The sequence below is a fragment of the Ctenocephalides felis genome, unplaced genomic scaffold, assembly GCF_003426905.1.
Source record: "Ctenocephalides felis isolate EL2017-DRISC unplaced genomic scaffold, ASM342690v1 CF-g0.4_SCAFFOLD_01492, whole genome shotgun sequence".
In the NCBI taxonomy this organism is placed as follows: Eukaryota; Metazoa; Arthropoda; class Insecta; order Siphonaptera; family Pulicidae; genus Ctenocephalides; species Ctenocephalides felis.
Genome location: NW_020537646.1, coordinates 61,253,404 through 61,279,014, shown reverse-complemented (window position 1 = coordinate 61,279,014; position 25,611 = coordinate 61,253,404). Strand labels below are relative to the sequence as shown.

Sequence of the window (25,611 nt, the reverse complement as noted above, 5' to 3'; positions counted from 1 at the left end):
ACCATCAACATTTCGTAAATGCTGGAATAATTTTGGGCCACGTACATTGACTAATAGCAGTCGTAAATAAACATTCATTATTGCTTGGATGTACTGAATAAATTTGACCAATCGCATCGGTGGAATATACATCTGGATATCCTGGTACTGGTTTTCATTTTTTGCGTCGAATAAATCTCCTTGAAGATTGATACCAAGTATAATATTTTGGCATTTCAGAATATAGTAGTGTTTGTGCAAAATTATTGTTTTGACATGTCTCAAAAAAACTTGTTAATGTAGTAGATGGTGGCTAAGCTGCTCTTTGACCTACGTACTCTGCTATAAAATACACCCTTTGCCATTTTCTTAATGCACAGCTCTCATGAATTGGAAAAGAAAATATTCACCAAATTGCTTCATTACTACTAACCCATATCCTAATTCTTTCATGTTCATTTCGGTCGTCATGTTCTTGTGCAGTACGATTAGATCGGCGATTAGCTTGGTTTGTAGCGTTTCGTATTCTTCTACTTAAACTACCTCGTCCTATAGGAGGCATTATTAAAATATTGTGTCACATGCAATAACTTTCTATTCATAGATAGATAACAAAACACTACAAACAAAACAAAAGCACGCTCCAGAGTATAACAGAAAATGCTAAAAAAACACCACCGGCACCGGCAAATGGACATTGACATTGATTTTTTCAATCTTATATGACTTGAAGTCAAATTCTTTAAAGCCATACCAATTTTGTCGCTTGCCGGTAGTAAAACAAATGAAATAATATCGAGAAGCCGACTACTATTATTTGTATTAGTTAGAAAAGGGCTGTTTTTAGGGTTTTCCCGACAATTATTCGATTTTTTCTCGCCGTAAGAACCATCCTTGGACATCAACAAATATTTAAAAAAAAGAATTGGCCAAATTGGTCCAGGCGCTGTTGAGTTATGCGCTTACCAACACATTTTGCGATCTATTTTTATATATAAGATATTAATGTGTCATCGACATATCTGAAATAAACCATAGGTTTGGAAGGTAAAGAATTTAAGACATGATTTTCCAAATCTTGTAATACTAAATCCGCCAAAACAGGACTTAATGGGCTGCCCATTGGACAACCTCTCTTCATCGTATAATATTTTTTATTAAAAGTAAAATATGATGCTTTTAAAAGTAATTCTATTCCTGAAATAAAAATTTCCATCGGTAAACATGTGAATTCAACTATTTGCATCCATCTTTTCTTTATAGCTGTAATAATTAGATAATGCGGAAGATTATTAAATAAATTAATGACGTCCAGACTCATAAAGGAACAATCAGGAGGAAAAGCCCAATTGTTATATTCTAACTTTTATGAAATTGATGATTACAATTTTTATTTTATCAAGTCTAAGCTATCGACTGAATTTCTATCGAAGAGATTATCGACTGGAGGGCAATAAAAATTATTCAATATATAAAGAATTTCTCATATTTGTATTATTTTATTTAGTATAAATATCAAAACATTAAATTGTTCTTTAAAAAAAAATTAATTGAAATAATAATAATTTTACTTTTCCCTACTAAGTTATTATTCTACATTTATATAATTTAGTGTCAAGAAAATTCTATTTTATATTTCAGTATCCATGAAACCTATGTTTACCCATTTCCTAACTCACACTGAATTTAACAAATATTATATTGGTTCCCATTTTTATAATTACTTATATAACAAAATTTCAGTTTTTCATAACAAAAATAACTTCTCTATTAGTTTGTTAATTATACTCAGCTTTGTGGAAAGAAATCTTTGATTCGTGTAAATAGGATAAAACCTCTTATACAATGATTATAATTCTATTTAAAATGTTTGTTATTTTCTATTCTTATATGTGTTAATTTTAATTCTATTTTCTTTCTTACTTCTATTGATAATGATAGATTTTATTCTAATTTTCATTTCTACATTGTACCAGTTTTAAGACTTGATTTTGGAATATTTAGTCTTAAGTGTTGTTTTAATTCATAAATATCATTTTCTTGATCATTTTCATTGTATTAACATATTATTGATTTCCATTTTTCTACGTGTCATTTCTATGTTCTTTGTGAAATTGTTCTTTTCTTTTACTATGTTTTTTGTTTCTATATTATGTTTTCTATTATAGTTCATAATTTATTGTAAAAATGTCTAAATTTGGTAATGAACTATAATCTCCTGAAGGGGGAAGGTATGTTATGCGCCGACACCCTTACCTTTTTACCGACGCATTTGTGTGCATACTCATTACTCTATCTATGGACTATATCTATTTCTTGAGTTCCACTCTCCATTCTATGGACCCTATATTTCCGGCTAGACAGAGGACCTCTACAAGAAAACACAAGGCACAGTCTCTTTCTATCTGTACGTCAAGAAACACATAACCTTATAGTAAACCTTTAATGAAATTCTGTATAATAAGTTCTGTAATAAATTTATAAAAACTTGTGTTGTGTTTCAAAATATCAAATTACCTCCATCGCTAAAGGCAAATATATAACAATATGTTTTCCATAGGTTAATTATAATTACCAACATTTTAAATTAAGATTATTAGAATATAAAGTTCGAATTCAAAACTATTATAATTTGTGTAAAAAAAATGTTTTTCTATACAGATTTAGTTTTTTTTTTATTGTGAATATTGTTACGATTTAGTGTATTCAGTTATTCATAATATTTTCGTGAATACTATTACAAAAATCAATTTGTTTTCCCATAAATTTATGATCATTTCCAGATACATGTTAAGTTTTGTTACAGATATATCGTTTTTGTGAGTTTTTTTTGGAAAATAAATTCCTCGAAGATTTTGTAAAAATCTCAAATTGCAAGGATAGGAATATTAAGTCAAGCAGCGAGATTATTTTTATTACTTTTTTTGTAAACGTTTCTAAGAAAAACTTTCATAACGCATGTGACGTGAAATGGAGAATGTCCAGACGTCGGATGTTCTCGTATTGCGATCTTCTGGTCCCTATATGTCAACGCAAGGCTAAAACCTTTTTTTTACCTGTCACATTTTTGACTTGCGTAGATAGCTTTAAGTGTAGCATAGTAAATATTTTAAAATTAGAGCATATGTCTTTTTCTATATTTTTTGTTGTGTCAGGGGTTTACAATCTTTTTCCTGGCTGTTTGTAAATTATAAACGAATTTCTTTTTTAATTTAGTTTTGTTTGCGGTATTGCGTTACAGTATTTTAATTATGGTTTGTTTTATCTCCAAGTTTAGAGCAGTTTTGAGAATTGCGGAGTTATTCGCCTCCGTACATATGAGGTGCTGAATTTTATTTGGGAATGCGTCGGAAAATAACTGCTTACATAGATTTGAATTGTCGCAAATTTTTGTTAGGTAGATTACCACCGCCCAGTAGATTGTATATAATTCGGTGCGAAAGCTCTTGGTAACACCGATATGCATTCGAGTCGACCGGGGCGTCTCTGGTGATTGTCAATTAGAGCGGAATTAGTCACCCCGATCTAATTGTAATCAGTCAAGCCCATTGACATCAAGGTTGATTACGGCTCATACTACCAATAGTTTGCCAAATAGATTTAATGCGGTTTTTCTCATTGATATCTTTTAAATTAAGTAAACTATATTCTAAAGAGCTAAGTGTTTTGACAAAATTAAACGATTTTTTCTTTTGTGGAATGGAAAATTTAGGACCTAGTGCTAAAATGTTCAAAACATTGGATGGGATGTCTAAATCGTTAATGTTTTTACCCACTTATTGATGATATCAGGGTTTATATTTATTTTGGATTCGTTTGCCTTTTTCGAATATAGGGTATTGAATTTTTTTTATGAAGGATTTTTTTGACATATTAAAAGAATTATTGAATCTAGAGTTTTCGAAATCTAAAAAATTGTTAATGTCAATGTTTTTTTTTTTTTTTTTTTTTAATTTCAATAATTATTACTACTGCTAATTTATTAACATCAAGTAATATAAATAGATAATAATATAAATTTAAATGAATAAAAGAGCAAAGGATAAAATTTACATAAAAATAATATCCGTAATATGATTTAATGTAAAATATAAGCAAATAATAATAAAAATAAGATTAATAAATAATATAAATAAAATTTCAGAATAATAAAATAATACTAGAAAAATAATAAAATATAACAAAATAACAATAATAGTAAGATAATATTAATAATAATAATAATAATAATAATAATGAAAATAATTATAGTAATAATAATAATAATAATAACAATAATAATAATAATAATAAAGCAATAATAATAACAATAATAATAATAATAATTTACAAATTTATAAGATCGTTTGGAATTTTTCGTTTTAGTCTTGTTGGGCGCGCTTCAGAGTATACTTTGTTGGCCAAGTAATTTGGGTGCTCGTCTATTCTTTTTTTTGTAGTTATTTGTTTTTCGTTGAATTTCTTCATTTACTGTGTTAATGTCAATGTGATTATTAATAGTAGAAAATAAGGATATGATGTTATAATTTAAAGATTTATTTATGTGAGCAATAGAGGTAATGCAATGTTTGATTTCTAGATTCAGATTTTCCCTCCTTACTAACATTTCACTTGACCTTATTCTCTCTGCCATAGACCATAAATGGGTTGATATAAGTAAACACAGATATTTCAATTTTTTTGGTTCCTGAAACGTATTAAATTCATTATTTCCAATACTTATTTTTCGTTAAACGACTCCTTTTTTAAACAAAAATTTGGCACTCCAATGTGTTCCAGTTTGAGTGCCCCACTTGCTGAACTTTGTATGTAGTTCCTAGAGAACTCTACTCTTAATACCTTGTCTTATGTACCTCTTTTTTACAAACGTTACGTTGACGACATTTTAACTTGCATTCCTACTTATAACATAATCAATTTCCTAAATTCTTTTAATAATTTCGATACAGCTTTGTTTTACCGTAGAGACCAAACTTAACAACTCCATTAATTTTTTAGATATTACCCTTTTTATAATTAACGGCTCCATCACTACATTCTGGTATCAAAAATCCACTTGGTCTGGACGTTATTTAAACTACCATTCCTATCACCCCAAATCGACTAAGATTGCTTCTATCATCAACTTACTAGATCATGCCATCCTTCTTTCTCATCCATCACATTGGAAGAAAATATTAATTTGATAAATTTTACCCTTCAAAATAATTCCTATCCACTACAACTTTTACGCTCAGTAATAAATAATAGATTACCTTTTCTTCGTAATAAATTCCGTACATCTTCCTTATTTACCTCCCAATCACAACAAAATAGCCCTGTTATTGAAAATCCCTTAGCCCTGTTATTGAAAATTCACTATCTCTCAATTCCTTCATCTCATTACCGTACATTGACTGCCTTTTCCACTCATGGAAAAAACTTGTTTCATCCGTTGGTTTGAAGCTAGTGTGTTTGAACGGACACACTCTCACAGACTACCACTATTTCCCGCACGTCAAACGTCGTGTATGTCATTGATTGTAATCCAACTTTAAACATTCTTTTAATTTCACCAATCCAAGAGCTTTTCATCGAGAAGCCAACACTTTACGCAGAAATTTCGCTGAGAGTATTTTCATCCAAATATTACCTGCTATTAACAAACGTTTTGATTTGGCTTCTCTTTGCAATATTTACCGCGATGCTTCAAATAATTTTTTCTGCGATGCTTGATTGATGGGTCTTTCAAGATTCTGTTTGGACGATATTTCCCAAAGTGTTGCGTTGTGGTCGCTGGCTGTGTACATATCCATCACCCTCCAGTTACAGTTACCTCTGACGAGACTAGTGCTGACAAAAGTGAGGTCTATAATCGAGCTTGCGTCGCCTAAGACTAAATATTCCAAAATCAATGCTTAAAACTAGTACAATGTAGAAATGAAAATTAGTATAAAATCTATCATTAACAATAGAAATAAGAAAGAAAATAGAATTAAAATTAACACATATAAGAATAGAAAATAACAAACATTTTAAATAGAATTTTAATCATTGTATAAAAGGTTTTATCCTATTTACATGAACTTTCAAAGATTTCTTTCCACAAAGCAGAGTATAATTAACAAACTTATAGAGAAGTTATTTTTGTTATGAAAAACTGAAATTTTGTTATATAAGTAATTATAAAAATGGGAACCAATATAATATTTATTAAATTCAGTGTGAGTTAGGAAATGGGTAAACATAGGTTTCATGGATACTGAAATATAAAATAGAATTTTCTCGACACTAAATAATATATAGGATTTGGTGTAGTTACTTGTGTAGAATTTGGTATAGTTGCTTGTGTAGGATTTGGTATAGTTACGTATGAAGGATTTGGTATAGTTGCTTGTGTAGGATTTGGTATAGTTACGAGTGAAGGATTTGTTATAGTTACTTGTGAAGGATTTCGAATAGTTACTGGTAAAGGATTTGGAATTGTTATTTGTGTAGGATTTGGTAAAATTTGATCAGTAAGATTAGATGTAGAAGTGCAAGAATTGTCTAAAATAGCAGTTGCGTCTTCTGCAGCTTGCTCGTATGTAATTTCCTGTTCTAAAACCAAAACTTCTTCATAGTCATTTAACTCGTTTATGTCGGCATGTTTTGGGATATTATTAGGTTGAGGTTCTGGAAAGGAAGTCAATAAATGTTAATATTCATAATTTTCCTTCTATCCATCACCCAATCTTAAAAGTACTTTGTGAGCTCTGGGAATGTGTCAAACTTTCTGTGCTCAACATGCCAAATATTACGACCCGCTATTTTTATATAAATAAAATATTCTAATAGTGACTACTATTAACAAAATCGATAAATTCGAAAACGTCATCTGTCTCTAAAGTGACTATACTATTACCAGCAACAAAACTCGGGTAATGATAATATCTTTTTATAAGTATATATAAATTTATGAAAATTTTAGGATGAAATAAAGAGAATTGGAATAGGATAAACTGAATTCGATTAATATATATATAGGTTATCTTATACCAAGATGAATGTGGAATAACTTGAACCACTAAAGCTGTTATTTGGTCCAGTAACAAACTCACCTTCCAGGGCACAATTACCAAACGCAGCGTCGTATTTGTATCAGCAACAATAGATGGCATCCGCTTCTACAGCTGCTATGAACCACCTAGCTTCTCCTTTGTGGAATTTACTGACTTTTTGGACCGACTGACCGAGGACGCTAAGCAACATCATTCAGTTGCGATAGCCGGAGACTTCAACTCCTGGGCAGTAGACTGGGGCAGCAAGTACACAAACGCACGAGGAAAAGCAATACTAGAAGCTTTTAGTAAACTAGCCGTTGTCCTGCTCAATAGTGGCGATACGCCGACTTACACCAAAGGCGCCGACTTACACCAAAGGCGACGATTATAGACCTCACTTTTGTCAGCACTAGTCTCGTCAGAGGTAACTGTAACTGGAGGGTGATGGATATGTACACAGCCAGCGACCACAACGCAACACTTTGGGAAATATCGTCCAAACAGAATCTTGAAAGACCTATCAATCAAGCATCGCAGAAAAAATTATTTGAAGCATCGCGGTAAATATTGCAAAGAGAAGCCAAATCAAAACGTTTGTTAATAGCAGGTAATATTTGGATAAAAATACTCTCAGCGAAATTTCTGCGTAAAGTGTTGGCTTCTCGATGAAAAGCTCTTGGATTGGTGAAATTAAAAGAATGTTTAAAGTTGGATTACAATCAATGACATACACGACGTTTGACGTGCGGGAAATAGTGGTAGGAGTTTTTAAATTAGTGTATAAGTCTGTGAGAGTGTGTCCGGTCAAACACACTAGCTTCAAACCAACGGATGAAACAAGTTTTTTCCATGAGTGGAAAAGGCAGTCAATGTACGGTAATGAGATGAAGGAATTGAGAGATAATGAATTTTCAATAACAGGGCTAAGGGATTTTCAATAACAGGGCTATTTTGTTGTGATTGGAAGGTAAATAAGGAAGATGTACGGAATTTATTACGAAGAAAAGGTAATCTATTATTTATTACTGAGCGTAAAAGTTGTAGTGGATAGGAATTATTTTGAAGGGTAAAATTTATCAAATTAATATTTTCTTCCAATGTGATGGATGAGAAAGAAGGATGGCATGATCTAGTAAGTTGATGATAGAAGCAATCTTAGTCGATTTGGGGTGATAGGAATGGTAGTTTAAATAACGTCCAGACCAAGTGGATTTTTGATACCAGAATGTAGTGATGGAGCCGTTAATTATAAAAAGGGTAATATCTAAAAAATTAATGGAGTTGTTAAGTTTGGTCTCTACGGTAAAACAAAGGTGTGTCGAAATTATTAAAAGAATTTAGGAAATTGATTATGTTATAAGTAGGAATGCAAGTTAAAATGTCGTCAACGTAACGTTTGTAAAAAAGAGGTACATAAGACAAGGTATTAAGAGTAGAGTTCTCTAGGAACTACATACAAAGTTCAGCAAGTGGGGCACTCAAACTGGAACACATTGGAGTGCCAAATTTTTGTTTAAAAAAGGAGTCGTTTAACGAAAAATAAGTATTGGAAATAATGAATTTAATACGTTTCAGGAACCAAAAAAATTGAAATATCTGTGTTTACTTATATCAACCCATTTATGGTCTATGGCAGAGAGAATAAGGTCAAGTGAAATGTTAGTAAGGAGGGAAAATCTGAATCTAGAAATCAAACATTGCATTACCTCTATTGATCACATAAATAAATCTTTAAATTATAACATCATATCCTTATTTTCTACTATTAATAATCACATTGACATTAACACAGTAAATGAAGAAATTCAACGAAAAACAAATAACTACAAAAAAAAGAATAGACGAGCACCCAAATTACTTGGCCAACAAAGTATACTCTGAAGCGCGCCCAACAAGACTAAAACGAAAAATTCCAAACGATCTTATAAATTTGTAAATTATTATTATTATTATTGTTATTATTATTGCTTTATTATTATTATTATTATTGTTATTATTATTATTATTATTACTATAATTATTTTCATTATTATTATTATTATTATTATTATTAATATTATCTTACTATTATTGTTATTTTGTTATATTTTATTATTTTTCTAGTATTATTTTATTATTCTGAAATTTTATTTATATTATTTATTAATCTTATTTTTATTATTATTTGCTTATATTTTACATTAAATCATATTACGGATATTATTTTTATGTAAATTTTATCCTTTGCTCTTTTATTCATTTAAATTTATATTATTATCTATTTATATTACTTGATGTTAATAAATTAGCAGTAGTAATAATTATTGAAATTAAAAAAAAAAAAAAAAAAAACATTGACATTAACAATTTTTTAGATTTCGAAAACTCTAGATTCAATAATTCTTTTAATATGTCAAAAAAATCCTTCATAAAAAAATTCAATACCCTATATTCGAAAAAGGCAAACGAATCCAAAATAAATATAAACCCTGATATCATCAATAAGTGGGTAAAAACATTAACGATTTAGACATCCCATCCAATGTTTTGAACATTTTAGCACTAGGTCCTAAATTTTCCATTCCACAAAAGAAAAAATCGTTTAATTTTGTCAAAACACTTAGCTCTTTAGAATATAGTTTACTTAATTTAAAAGATATCAATGAGAAAAACCGCATTAAATCTATTTGGCAAACTATTGGTAGTATGAGCCGTAATCAACCTTGATGTCAATGGGCTTGACTGATTACAATTAGATCGGGGTGACTAATTCCGCTCTAATTGACAATCACCAGAGACGCCCCGGTCGACTCGAATGCATATCGGTGTTACCAAGAGCTTTCGCACCGAATTATATACAATCTACTGGGCGGTGGTAATCTACCTAACAAAAATTTGCGACAATTCAAATCTATGTAAGCAGTTATTTTCCGACGCATTCCCAAATAAAATTCAGCACCTCATATGTACGGAGGCGAATAACTCCGCAATTCTCAAAACTGCTCTAAACTTGGAGATAAAACAAACCATAATTAAAATACTGTAACGCAATACCGCAAACAAAACTAAATTAAAAAAGAAATTCGTTTATAATTTACAAACAGCCAGGAAAAAGATTGTAAACCCCTGACACAACAAAAAATATAGAAAAAGACATATGCTCTAATTTTAAAATATTTACTATGCTACACTTAAAGCTATCTACGCAAGTCAAAAATGTGACAGGTAAAAAAAAGGTTTTAGCCTTGCGTTGACATATAGGGACCAGAAGATCGCAATACGAGAACATCCGACGTCTGGACATTCTCCATTTCACGTCACATGCGTTATGAAAGTTTTTCTTAGAAACGTTTACAAAAAAAGTAATAAAAATAATCTCGCTGCTTGACTTAATATTCCTATCCTTGCAATTTGAGATTTTTACAAAATCTTCGAGGAATTTATTTTCCAAAAAAAACTCACAAAAACGATATATCTGTAACAAAACTCAACATGTATCTGGAAATGATCATAAATTTATGGGAAAACAAATTGATTTTTGTAATAGTATTCACGAAAATATTATGAATAACTGAATACACTAAATCGTAACAATATTCACAATAAAAAAAAAACTAAATCTGTATAGAAAAACATTTTTTTTACACAAATTATAATAGTTTTGAATTCGAACTTTATATTCTAATAATCTTAATTTAAAATGTTGGTAATTATAATTAACCTATGGAAAACATATTGTTATATATTTGCCTTTAGCGATGGAGGTAATTTGATATTTTGAAACACAACACAAGTTTTTATAAATTTATTACAGAACTTATTATACAGAATTTCATTAAAGGTTTACTATAAGGTTATGTGTTTCTTGACGTACAGATAGAAAGAGACTGTGCCTTGTGTTTTCTTGTAGAGGTCCTCTGTCTAGCCGGAAATATAGGGTCCATAGAATGGAGAGTGGAACTCAAGAAATAGATATAGTCCATAGATAGAGTAATGAGTATGCACACAAATGCGTCGGTAAAAAGGTAAGGGTGTCGGCGCATAACATACCTTCCCCCTTCAGGAGATTATAGTTCATTACCAAATTTAGACATTTTTACAATAAATTATGAACTATAATAGAAAACATAATATAGAAACAAAAAACATAGTAAAAGAAAAGAACAATTTCACAAAGAACATAGAAATGACACGTAGAAAAATGGAAATCAATAATATGTTAATACAATGAAAATGATCAAGAAAATGATATTTATGAATTAAAACAACACTTAAGACTAAATATTCCAAAATCAAGTCTTAAAACTGGTACAATGTAGAAATGAAAATTAAAATAAAATCTATCATTATCAATAGAAGTAAGAAAGAAAATAGAATTAAAATTAACACATATAAGAATAGAAAATAACAAACATTTTAAATAGAATTATAATCATTGTATAGGAGGTTTTATCCTATTTACATGAATCAAAGATTTCTTTCCACAAAGCTGAGTATAATTAACAAACTAATAGAGAAGTTATTTTTGTTATGAAAAACTGAAATTTTGTTATATAAGTAATTATAAAAATGGGAACCAATATAATATTTGTTAAATTCAGTGTGAGTTAGGAAATGGGTAAACATAGGTTTCATGGATACTGAAATATAAAATAGAATTTTCTTGACACTAAATTATATAAATGTAGAATAATAACTTAGTAGGGAAAAGTAAAATTATTATTATTTCAATTAATTTTTTTTTAAAGAACAATTTAATGTTTTGATATTTATACTAAATAAAATAATACAAATATGAGAAATTCTTTATATATTGAATAATTTTTATTGCCCTCCAGTCGATAATCTCTTCGATAGAAATTCAGTCGATAGCTTAGACTTGATAAAATAAAAATTGTAATCATCAATTTCATAAAAGTTAGAATATAACAATTGGGCTTTTAAAATTTAGTAAAATGTCAAGTGAATAATAAAAATTTAATTTTCTGATGTGGAAATTATGGATATAATGTTTGTCGAAGGGTTCTTGATACAAAATTGTAAGGAACTGGTTCTCGAAACAAACGTTTGGAAGGATAGAAGGATTTAAATAAACGAATAAAATTTATTAAAAATCAAAGGGAATTAAATATAACATTAAAAATTTGAAAATTAAAATTTTAATGAATAATGATCTAGAAATTTATTGATGGAGAAAACAGAATATTGATAAACTTAAATTTAGTAGAGAATTTCAAAAGAAATTCATATTTGACTAAAACATTTTTTAATTTTATTTTAGATTTTCTGCCAAAATAAAGATTGTAATTGTTTATTAAAAATTTAGAAATAAACAAATTATGGCATGATGGTAGTAAAATTTGAATTTTTATGAATGAATGAATACCGAAAATATTAAAATTAAAGTTTGATAGCTTTGGAATAATTTTAGAAATAAATTTTAAATATGAATTGGACATAAATGAAATTGGTAGATGTCTAAAATATGATTTTGATCTATTAGGATTTGGCAGGGTTCTGTTATGATTTAGTAAAGTGGGTATAGAATTTCGTAATTGTATGGAATTGGAAATTCGTAAAACTTGTTTAGGATATGGTATACTTATTTTTGTAGGATTGTGTAGAATTAGTGTTTGATTTGTTAAAATTTGTTTAAAATTTGGTATAATTATATTTGTCAAATTTGGAATAATTATTTGTGTAGGTGTAGAATGTAGAATTTGTATTGAATTTGGTAAAAATTGAATTTGATTTATTAAAATTTGTTTAGGACTTGGAATTATTATTTGTGTAGGATGGTTAGAATTTGTATTGAATTTGGTAAAAATTGAATTTGATTTATTAAATTTTGTTTAGGATTTGGAATTATTTTTTGTGTGGGATTTGGTGTAGTTACTTGTGTAGAATTTGGTATAGTTGCTTGTGTAGGATTTGGTATAATTACGTATGAAGGATTTGGTATAGTTGCTTGTGTAGGATTTGGTATAGTTATGAGTGAAGGATTTGGTACAGTTACTTGTGAAGGAATTCGAAGAGTTTCTGGTGAAGGAATTGGAATAGTTATTTGTGTAGGATTTGGTAAAATTTGATAAGTAAGATTAGAAGTGGAAGTGCATGAATTGTTTAAAATAGCAGTTGCGTCTTCGTCATCAATTATAGTCTTTGCTTCATATGTCGTAGGAGGTTCTAAAATCTTTGCGAATGATAAAGTTTCGATCTGTTCTTTAATGTCAGCTTGCTCGTAAGTAATTTCCTGTTCTAAAACCGAAACTTCTTCATAGTCATTTAACTCGTTTATGTCGGCATGTTTTGGGATATTAGGTTGAGTTTCTGGAAAGGGAGTCAATAAATGTTTATATTTATTAATTTTCCTTCTATCCATCACCCAATCTTGAAAGTACTTTGTGAGCTCTGGGAATGTGTCAAACTTTCTGTGCTCAACATGCCAAATATTACGACCAGCTATTTTTATATAAATAATATATTCTAATAATATAGGATGTTCATCAGTATGTAAAATACTAAAAGCATAGTGACTACTATTAACAAAATCGATAATTTCGAAAACGTCATCTGTCTCTAAAGTGACTATACTATTACCAGCAACAAAACTCGTGTCATGATAATATCTTTTTATAAGTATATATAAATTTATGAAAATTTTAGGATAAAATAAAGAGAATTGGAATAGGATAAACTGAATTCGATTAATATATACATAGGTTATCTTATACCAAGATTAATGTGGAATAACTTGTAATAAAATTGGACTCGTAGAATGATTTTCAAAAAATGACTCGTTGGATCTGCTAATTATTCTCTGATTTGTTACTCGAAGCTCTGCAGGTTCACTTTGTTGTACATTCAATATATTAACCTACACATTTAAGATGAGATTGATAAAATTGTTTAAATGAGATTTAAAAAAACATAGTAATAATTAAAAATAATTATGAACAGTGTGGTTAATTGGAAATAGTAATATAGTATAATTATTTAGTAGATATAGTGTAATGAAATAGTTAAATATAGTATAATAAAATAGTAAAATATAGTAATTTTACACTATATCACAAACAAGTTCTATAAATAGTATAAATTTTAACAATGAAAGAAAATGGTAATTAGAATATAGTAGAATTAGAATATAGTAGATCAATTTGTTTTTGAATATAGTAAATATTAAGAATATAGTTGTAAAATGTGTGATCAAATAGGATATAGAAAACAGAAATAGTTATTTGTAAGAAATAGTAGATTTAGTAAATATGATACTGTTTAGAAAACAAGATATGGAAATACTTAAAATAGTAGGATATAGTAAAATATAGTATAATAAATTTGTGTGATTAATTTGGAAATAGTAGAAATAGTAATTGAAATGTAATATAGAAGATGTAGTGAAATATCACACTAGTTACAATTAAATTTTTCTCGTTAAGTATTTTTTAATATGGAAATTTTGACATAGAAAATATGGAAATAACATATAAATATAGAATGAAATAGAATGTCTAAAATTTGGTAATGACCGTATAATAACTCTAATAAAATATGTATATGATACTATCCTGTAATGGCTTCCAAAATGCGTTCTTTTTAGTGTATTATGCCGTAATGGCGGAATTCGGGCCAAAAGAACTTTGAATACGCTGTGGATGTCTGCGGCTTGTGTCCAATAGTTTGCCCTTCTCTACTACAAGCTTTCCACGCTATACGTTCCTGTCCGATCCTCGTGTCCGATACAGAATACTTTCTTCGCTTATTTTATGACGTCGATGTGTTTTTCTTAATTTTGTAAAATTTACAAAATATTACCTCGCATACAGGCCTGTTTTTCAGTTCGTCGTACCGCAGCCACCAATGTTATACATTTGCCTTTAGCGATGGAGGTAATTTGATATTTTGAAACACAACACAAGTTTTCATAAATTTATTACATAATTTATTATACAGAATTTTATTAAAGGTTTACAGATAGAAAGAGACTGTGCCTTGTGTTTTCTTGTAGAGGTTCTCTGTCTAGCCGGAAATATAGGGTCCATAGAATGGAGAATGGAACTCAAGAGATAGATATAGTCCATAGATAGAGTAATGAGTATGCACATAGAGGCATAAATGCGACGGTAAAAAGGTAAGGGTGTCGGCGCATAACAATATCTAATTATACACGAAAAAACCAGCGCGACTGAACAACAAACGTTAACGAACAAAAATATAAATATAACAAATAGATTCAGCATTTTAAAAATATTATGAAACAACCTTTAAATTTTACAAATTAAATACATTTATAAATCAACAAATCAAAATTCTAATAATTACTTGAACAACTTGATTATCCATTTTCGCGCCAACCAATTTTGCAAATTACGTTAACAATGGCCCAAAATACATAGAAAAACCTTCTAATATCACAACTTCTGTACACTAAACTATGATAACCAAGAATTCATTCACTCATTCATTTCACAATTACTAATTTAATACTAAATTATAAAATCAAAACCCGAAATTGATGAATAACAATATAAAAAAAAATAAAACGACAAAACTGCAAACTTACACGAAAGAAAAAATAACCGCGAATTAACTAACAATAAAATTATATTACCGAGATCCTAAGTACTGCCGTCGATGGTGGGCCAGAATGATTACCAAAATAATTTATGCTAATTTAAGCATCTGATCGTTGAACTAACGAGAAGTAGTGCACGGCACATTACACTATTTGTTATGAATTTCCTTTCATTTATTACTTATAATTTTATTTTACTCTGATTTGTTATTATTGTTTGTACATTCGTGGTCTTTCTACAGCCTTACCGTAACGTCGCGATCCTGTAAGAAACTGACTATATTATAATTACTACTAATGAAAAGGCGTTTGATCGTGACTTGATTAACTAACCTATATTTACACATGATAATCACTTATTTTAAAACATTTCTTGTTCTAACATGCAACTTATTCTAGACTTATCTTTAACCACCGCGCAACCGGTATCCATTACATGTCCATACATCAGGCCCAATTAATTTCACACATATTTACTTCACTCTAAATATACAAAGTCTACTTTCGGTTTGGGGACAGCTTGCGAAACGCTGTCCCCCATGACGTTCTCTAGGCTCATCGAGTTCACATGTTTATAAAACTATTCCCAGTAGGTCGACAGATTTTAAAAAAATTAAGTGCTGCTTTTCCAAAGCTAGAAAAATTTCATAATTAATATCGCTTCATTGGCTTCGAATAGTTTGTCTAATACTGCATTGTGCCCATATTGAAATTATAGGAAGAAAAACTCATTTTTTCTTTCTATTCGCTAGTATGGCTGTACTCGTCTGTTAAGGGTTAATAAATAATGATAGTAATTAGAGGCAATTAGCAGTATTGTTACAAAATATACTAATATCTTCAATATTTTCAGTTAATAATTTTCTATTCTTTTTACTTTGGCAAAATTATATTTAAAAATTCAGAGTCTGAAATCTTCTTTATTGTGTAAAGTGTTCGGCCAAAAATTAATATGTTTTTGTATGGTTAACTTGAAAATAATGGATATTATTAAAGGCAATGCTACAAAAAAATTAAATCAATATTATTCTATTTGGTTCTCTTTTAGATACATTAACAAACCGAAAGCAGTGAAATGGTTTGAATTTGGTAAATAAAGATATCTATTTATCCAAATATCATCTAAGATATATTTGGTAAAATAAAGATAAGAAAGTAAAATACATATTTTTTAAAGTTAAAACTTTATAATAAAAATAAAACATTGTAAATCATTGTTTGAATAGCAATTTGTTAGCATTGTTAGTTTTTGTATCTATTCAATTATATTTATTGCATTCATATTTAGATTTAGTAGCTTTGTAATTTTAAAAATATATTTTGTAAATTTTGCAGGTTTTCATTAAAAATATGTAATAAAATTAATATAAGAAATGGTTTTTAAATTTACAGTCAATTTTGTTAAACTTTTAAGTAACATCAAAGATATGTTTGTTTTGTGATTTGAAAACATAACCATAAAGAAACCGTTACGTTGTCGTGCTATTTGGAATCTTAACAAAAACAAAACCGTTACGCCGTTGCATAACGATTTCGAAGCGGAAATATAAAAGTATGTGTGTCTTATTGGTTACGCAACCGCTATGTTTGACTTTTCGGCTGTTACGTTATATTAACGTTTTAATTACGTTTTGTGGTTTACTGGATTTTCAATTCAAATGTCTCAAAATGTTTAAATTGCTATCATAATTTATTGTTTCTAGTATAGCACAAGTGGCAAAAGTGATGTTGGCCTTGGCGATTATCATTACACACGGTTTAGAATGTTACGTAGCCATCGATATAACATGGATTGATTATATTGGTAAAAAATTGGAAGAGAATCCGCACAAGTTGTTCTACGAGTACCTGATTCGAACGTCCCTTGTTCTCATAACTTGTGGGTATATTATACTGATAAAATATATAAATAAACAAATATTTTAAGATCTACATATATATATATATATATATATATATATATATATATATATATATGTCGAGTATGTTTGCTCGGTACGGGTGTGTTTCTCTCTTCACAATGTTGCATTTCATAACTTTTAGTCAAATTAGTTTTTAAATCTTTTAGTTATTCATAATTTTTTCTAAAAAAATGTTTTTCTCTAATAAGTTATTAAGTTTAATTTTTTAAATTAAATTTTTGTTGAGTGTTTTTGTCCTGTGTTGCTGAATGATGACACGCATCTTGTGTCGAAACGTATAAATAAAAGTTTTTATACTTTATACCTTTTTTTATTTCGACGAATGGGCTGCTAGTTACTTTGAAATATGTTTCAACGTCGAAAAAACTATCAAGATATATATATATATATATATATATATATATATATATATATATATCTTGATATTGTTTATTTTGACTTTGAAACATATTGTGATTAGATTTTTCAGCCACAAGTCAAAAAAATAAAAACAGAACGTAAATATAAATCTTCTTTAATACGTTTCAAGCTATTTTGCTAGCTCATTCGGCTAAAATATTCAGCTAAAATACAAACAGAGTAATAAAACAAAGTAACAAAATAAAATAAAACAGAATTAAAATTATACATACCAAACCAGTTTAAAATTATTTTATACAAAATTTGACAATTAAAACATAAATATTTTGTTCTAAAAACAACAAAATATGTATATATATATATATATATATATATATATAGAATTTTGAAAAATAAAATTGAGTAATAGGACTATTTCGAATTCTGAAAGAAAAGATAATATCAAATGATAAAAAAATTGTTCAAATATTTAAAAAAATCAGATTTACATACATTAATTAAATTTTGATAGCTGTCAAAAAGCAAAGAAGAAGAACTTCCCTCATTAACACATTGCAAATTTAAAAAAATGAAAACAAATTCAGCAAACTTAACTTTTAGGTCAACATTTTGTTCAATATATAAAATAACAGGGATTTATTAAATCAAAGGTGTGTTTAAAATTTTGCATATGGTCTGAATTACATTTAGGCTGAAACATTCTCTTAGATATATACTGTGACCAATTGCACCGATGCACCAATTTGAAAACGTGTTCACTCAACGCCGATACAGAGCACTATAGACCCAATCAAAACACGTGCAAACGTACTAAAAAAGATTTATATTTACGTTCTGTTTTTATTTTTTCGACTTGTGCCTGAAAAACCTTATCACATATATATATATATATATATATATATATATATATATATATAATATACTAATATTTACCGTTCAGTTAAAATTATTAATTATTGTTTTTCAAATTACTATTTACATCAATATATGAGTGAATGTAGAACTGCTGAAATAAAATGATGATTCTCAATTTCCACAGTTAACACTTTAATTATCCCTTTAACAAATATTAAAATATGTTCAATAAAATTATATATTAAAAATTAAACACTGCAATTTATAGTACAAATTTATTTCCAATAGCTCAATTTATCTTAATGTCAAGGGTTATACAATTTTTAAGTCATACCTGTAGATGAGAAGTGTAAAAATGAATGATTTTTTGTTTATTCACGACTAAAACATTGACTTTCCAAATGTATCACGCAAAAAATCATCGCCTGTCTTTTTGATTTATAGCATAAGATACAAGTGTTGAAAATTAAAGTCTACTAAAGGGTATTACAAATTCAGAAAGAATTAATAATTAACATTCCCGGTAAAGGTACAATATCACATTAGTTTTTTCTACCCAAAATAATGGCTTCAATAATGTTGCCTGTTTAATTTAATTAGATTGTAATTACTCGTGTCACATGATATTACTTCTTATAAAGGAAAAATGTAACTGTGTATTATTCACTATTTATATATCGATGTCATTTTTACATATAATTGCCAAAAGATTTACTTAATGTCTATGTAGAACAGTTGTAAATATATTGTTGAATAAAAAAAAAAACAAAAAAATGTTGCCTATAATTTTTATATATTTGTACCATACTTTAGCTTGCTTTTAGTAATTATATCTAAATGACATTTTTCTCACTAATAAATTTATATACATTATTACTTAATCCTGTTCACATGTTCTCTATTCAACCTACGATCAACAAAATTGCAGTAAATGGAGAGGAAAAGACCGTGTATCAGAGTGAAACAAGGAAGGAGTGAAAACAATTTGCACTCCGTCACCACCTACCGGATTATCTTTTAATTCTGATTTTATCAATACTTGCAATACACAATTTTGAAGGTAATTAAATGAGCTACAACTTTCTCTATCATAAATTTTACCGTAACTTCTGTTATTTTGAAATGGCAAAGGATTGAAGGACTCGAAAGACAATCTGGTTGTACACTATCAATATTTGTGTAACAGAAAAACAATAAAAAGCAATAATTGGTCAGTAAAAGACCTTGAATTTTCATTTATATACCTTTATACGTATCTTTTATTTTTGTAAATAGATTTTTTTTTTATGAAATCATGAGTTTTTTGGAAATCCTTTGCACTAAAGTTTTGGTATTTTCTAGAATCCGTCAAGATCTCTTAAACCAAGTTCATTCCAGAGGGAATACGATTATTTTTAATTTTGGTGGAAATGGCACTCAATAACTATTTGTTTTAAACGAACAAAATATTGTATGCGTCTTTTATCTGCATGATAGCTCACTCATCTTACACGCAGAAGTACTAATTTTAAAGCTTATTTTGAGTACTATAAAACCCCATTTTCATATCTAGCATAATATTGTTCTTAAAACAATTTATAGAACACCGATTTATTAGGATTTTGATTGATATAATTTTGTTCATTACATGATTTTCGTTTAAATGTATATTTTTAGAAATAATTGCCAAAAACGACGAAAAACGCAAAAAACAACAAATTTTCAGTAGCCAGTAACTTAAATAGTAATTTCTTTTTTGAAAAATATTAAAAAATTTTCTATTCAAATTAGTTCTTTTATCAATATCCGACGTTAGTTTGAAAGAGATACAATAGAACCACTGAAAAGAGATGCCATACCCCGGGAAGTGGCAGGTGATTCTAAATTATTTTTACTTTTAAACTTGAGAGTAAGATGAACCTAATTCCAAAATTTCATGCTAATTGGAGCACATTAAAAATATTCAGACCCAAAATGCTCCATTGTCTTGAGTAAATATTTCGTATCCAATGCCAAACATATGAATTTTCGACACAATGAAACTTCTAAATAATTGTTTGAATAAATAAATTATTTTTGTATCGTGGTTTAGTAAAGTAAGGCAAAACACGACTGCATTTAAAAGTTAAAAAATAATAATTAGTCAAAGTGAATTGTAGGCCAAGTTTTATGTGCGATCACTGACAGACGCATGCGCAGACTGCATCACCTGTCAGGTGTTGACTGTATCTTATACTAAATCTTACATTATTTTAATTTTTAGCACATCTCAGCTTCTTTTTGGCGATAATAATGTAGTCCTCACATTTTTCTTATTCATAATCATAGATATGTTATATTTTAATATTGTTTTAGCCTATAAGTGAATGGAAATGTTTGGCAAATGACAGTCGTCTTTTGTTTTTAATGTCAAACCATGCCTTAAATATTTTCAAGGGCAAACAATGATAAGCGGTTTTTTGTGATTTTTTCCATTTATTTCTACAATCTAACTATATTTCTATGAATCAAAACATTCTAAAAAATTTCCCGAAAAAACTTCAGGAAGATTCATGAAAATCCGAATTATAGTTTAGGAGGATTAATGAAATTTACATTGTTTCAGATGAATTTTATATATAAGATATATATATATAATATATTTATATACATATATATACATATATATATATATTATATATATATATATATATATATATTTATATTTATTTATTAGAAATAATCACATTTATGTAGCTATATAATTATGTTCTTTTTTTCTAAGTATCTATGAATATTATAGTATTAAAAATATCTTCTGGCATAGGAATTTCTGATATTATATGCCATATTATCTATCACATTGTAAACTTCTGAAATAATAAAATCAAGTAATTTTAACTGCACATTTGAAAGACAATTATTTGGTATCTAGCCGTTTGCACTATCATAACCTCAAAAAAGCATGTTAAATGCGTAAATGTCAAAATAGCAAATGTCAAATCTGTTTATAGTACAACTTCTCGCCAATGTTATTGGCTATGTGCGAAGGCATGGAAGGGGAAGTCAAATCGACCGAAGCGTTCGTAGTGGCTAACTTGGAACACTAAAAGGGGCTATTATAAACAAAATTTTAAACAAAAATACATAAAATATTTATTTATTTCAAATTTAAATAAGATAATTGAAAATGAGCCACCATAGCTGTTCTGTAGTGGGCTGTAGAAATACCAGCAGAAAAAGTGACTGCAAATTCTATACATTTTCTACAGCTAAGTGGAAAGAAAATCAACGGGAAAAGTGGATCGCAGCGGTTAGAAGAATAAAGTAAGTATCATAACCTTATTGTTATAAAAATACAATTCGGAGTATTATGAATAGTTGTAAAATTGTTATGTTTAGCAAAAAGAAAAATTATAAGTCAATAAATTGTTGTATTATCAAAATTTAATGCTTACTAAAAAAATTGTTTTGTAAAACAATGTAATTAATACAAGCCTGAAATAATGAAAAATACATATTTATATATTGTATATTGATTATGTATAACTATTATCTATGTATTAATTACATTTTATTATATAATAATTGTAATTTTATGATTAAAAGAAAAATAAAAGTTATCACATAGCGAAAAAATGTTTATTTTGCAAACAGTTTAATTAATACAATGCTGAAATAATGCGAAATATATATTTGTAGTGTTGATGGATCACCGTGGGTTCCCAAGCATTTGCAGTGAATCGGTCGAGGTATTGAGTCCTACCTACTTGTCAACAATATTTCCTTCAATAAGTTAATTTCGAAAAGTTAATGTAGTTTTTTTCCTGCAATTTTATTTGATGGGTCTTGTCTTTATAATAATGTCTAAATTATGTCTTTATAATAATGTCTAAGTCTTTAGTTTGACCAAAAAATTGAATAAATTATTTTACTATTTACTTATTCTATTGATAAAATATTATTTATCATTATTATATTGTTTTTATTAAGAACTATTCCGAGTTTATGACATAAGCTATGAGGCACTTAACCTTACAAATATTTACTGCATTTCTTTATTTAATTAATCATTATACTTAACAATGTTTTAAGTACGTTGAAGTAAATTTAATAATTTCAATAAACATTCAGTGTTCACATTATTACTGTATCTTGTTTATTATTATTTATAACAATTATTTAATATCTTTTTTCTTTAACAAACATGTAAAACCCATGAAAACCACACACTGATAACCCCAATTAGTTCATATTTATTACGGCGCTGCATGGGCGCTGCAGTCACGCTCGGAGCGAATAGGGATAAGTGCGTGTTTCTGACTACTTTATTTATTTTCAGAGGGTTAGCGTAACATTAATGTTATCATATGATAAAACACATACCGCCGAGAATAAGTGTGAACTTGTCGTAAAATTGAAATCGAGAATTGGCCCATAAATATATTTATTTATTTATTTATTATACGCCAATTGGCTATATACAGTTAATTATACAGTAATGTAACATAATAATGTTAAACTATGTTATTTTTACAGACTCATACAAATACACATACGGGCACTTATACATACACTCGTACATACATACGTCCGCACATGCACTTATATGTAGACTCAAGCACACTAGTAATGGTAACAAATTCTAATAAGTGTTATTCCTTTTGACAATGTTGGTAAATGTATTATGTGATGAATTAAAAAAGTTTAGTTTTGAGCACTGTTCGTTGACCACCATTGCTACTCTGTTCATTGGACCGTTCAATATATAGTTTTTCGTCGTTTTTGAAGTCTGCACAATACGGTTAGTTCTTAATCCTTGTCTCGGGCATATCGAATTAATTTTTTCTAGAATCTCAGGGTAATCAATTGAGCCATTTACTGCCTTATGAAAAAAAAATAAGATCAGTAATTTGCTGTCGCTTGGTTAGGTTATTGTCCTCGCATTTCAGTAAAAAAATTTTGCTTTCATGTGCACTAATTCTTTTCGATTGCGCAAAGTGCTTAAGGTATTTTTCAAATTTCCGTTGCACTCTATTAAGTTTGTTGCTTGATAATTCAGTGTGAGGTGTCCAAACTATGGAGTTATATTCTAGAATAGGCCTGACGAGTGTGGCGTACAGAATGTATAGTGTGTCTATGCTATGGAAATCTCGACCACTCCTGATGATGAAGCTAAGCGTTCTTAGGACTTGAAGGGAAATTTTGTTAATATGCTGCGAAAAGTTTAATTTTGTGTCAAAAATAACTCCAAGGTATTTTATAGAAGTCACTGTGTTTATTTTTTGGTTTTCTAAATAGTATCATTACTGCGCATATATATATATATATATATATATATATATATATATAAATGAATAAATATAAATATGTACTTATACACACATGCTATATCAAAATCTGATCTATGAAAACTTGTGTATTATTTCAGATAAACTCGTATAAGTGCCAGCAATTAGGCCCACAAATCCAATAATGAACACAACACTATTTTTAGTTAACAGAATAGCTCTCTGGGTTCCATGAACCTGATTCCACTTTGTACATGTCTCTATGCAGGCTGGAAAGGCTAGACCGAGAGCTGATAGGCAAAGGGCACCAAACAAAGAAATAAACAACTCCAAGTTAGGGATGGCCACAGCCAACAAAACTAGAAAGAAAAACATATATATATATATATATATATATATATATATGTATATATATATACATATATATAAATATATACAGAAAAATATTTTTAATGTCAAACATTTTGAATCTTGATTTGACTCACCTTTTGTGCATGCAAATAATTTGAATAAAAATACAGAAAAAATGCAAAAATATAATACACGAATTAATTAAACAATAAGTTATATGACAATAATTTTTTATTAAATGATAAATTAACAAAAATAAAAGTGAAATTAAAATAAATTAAAAGATTCAAAAAGCTTTTCTCATCCAATAAAAATAATGTTATTCGTTTGGAATTTGTATAACAAGTAACATTGTTTTAGTTGTTGAACAAATTCCATTAGAATAACATTATTTTTATTACAGATATGTTGATAACATTATTACTTGTATCACCCCCAAAATTTTGACTTACTCTATCTCAATTCTTCTAACAAACATATTCAGTTTATTTTCGAAAAAGAACAAGATAATTCCATTAGCTTTTTAGATGTCACAATTATTAAAAACATAGATAACTGCTACCAGAAACCTTCTTGGTTAGGTACGTATTCAAATTTTTACTCCTACCACTCATCTAGTATAAAAGTAGGAACTATCATTAATCTAGTAGACCATGCTATCCTCCTTTTTGACAAAAAATTTAGGATCTCCAACTTAGATTTAATTTTCAAAACCCTCATGCACGAATCCTATTCTATCCCATCTTATAAAATTCGTCAGAAACAAAAGACTTATTATTAAAAAAAAACAAAACAATTAATGTGAACCCGAGCTTAACTTCCACAGAGGATAATGATTTTGAATGTACAATTTGACTGCCTTACATTAAGGAACTTTATCCTTTGTGGCAAAAGCGTTTTTATAACACAAATTTCGTTTAGTATGCAACATAGATTTGACGCTTGATTTTTTCTCAAATTTTGAAGACGCGCACTTGTTTAGAACGAGTATCAAATTCTACCTATGTTGGCGAAACAGGACAGAACCTCATTAAAAGTTTAAAACCGCACGGCAATAACACAAAAATGTCAAGGGCAAACGATGATCGCAGAACATTTAGACTTAAACAAAAATACGTTAAATTTTTATGACGCAAAGGTTCCTTGCTATGAGCCGACAGTCTCTTAAATATTTATATTTACATTTATATTTTATATTTATATTTATATTTATATTATATTTATATTTATATTTATATTTATATTTATATTTATATTTATATTTATATTTATATTTATTTTTATATTTATATTTATATTTATATTTAAATTTATAT

General features: G+C 28.2%; 2 protein-coding genes across 2 annotated transcripts in view; one reads left to right on the top strand and one right to left on the bottom strand.

Moving 5' to 3' along the window:
* LOC113371472 (proton-coupled amino acid transporter-like protein CG1139) overlaps positions 1-21,283 on the top strand; it is a 117,104-nt gene extending 95,821 nt beyond the window's left edge. The window contains exons 6-7 of the mRNA XM_026612093.1: positions 17,262-17,441; positions 21,280-21,283. Coding sequence (XP_026467878.1) covers positions 17,262-17,441; positions 21,280-21,283 — 184 coding nt within the window. The remainder of the gene's footprint in view (positions 1-17,261; positions 17,442-21,279) is intronic.
* Positions 21,284-23,193: 1,910 nt separating this feature from the next.
* Positions 23,194-25,611, bottom strand: part of LOC113371533 (proton-coupled amino acid transporter-like protein CG1139) — a 213,029-nt gene continuing 210,611 nt past the window's right edge. The window contains exons 7-8 of the mRNA XM_026612162.1: positions 24,039-24,303; positions 23,194-23,869 (exon numbers count right to left, since the gene is read on the bottom strand). Of these exons, the coding sequence (XP_026467947.1) occupies positions 24,059-24,303 (245 nt within the window). The 3' untranslated portion in view covers positions 23,194-23,869; positions 24,039-24,058. The remainder of the gene's footprint in view (positions 23,870-24,038; positions 24,304-25,611) is intronic.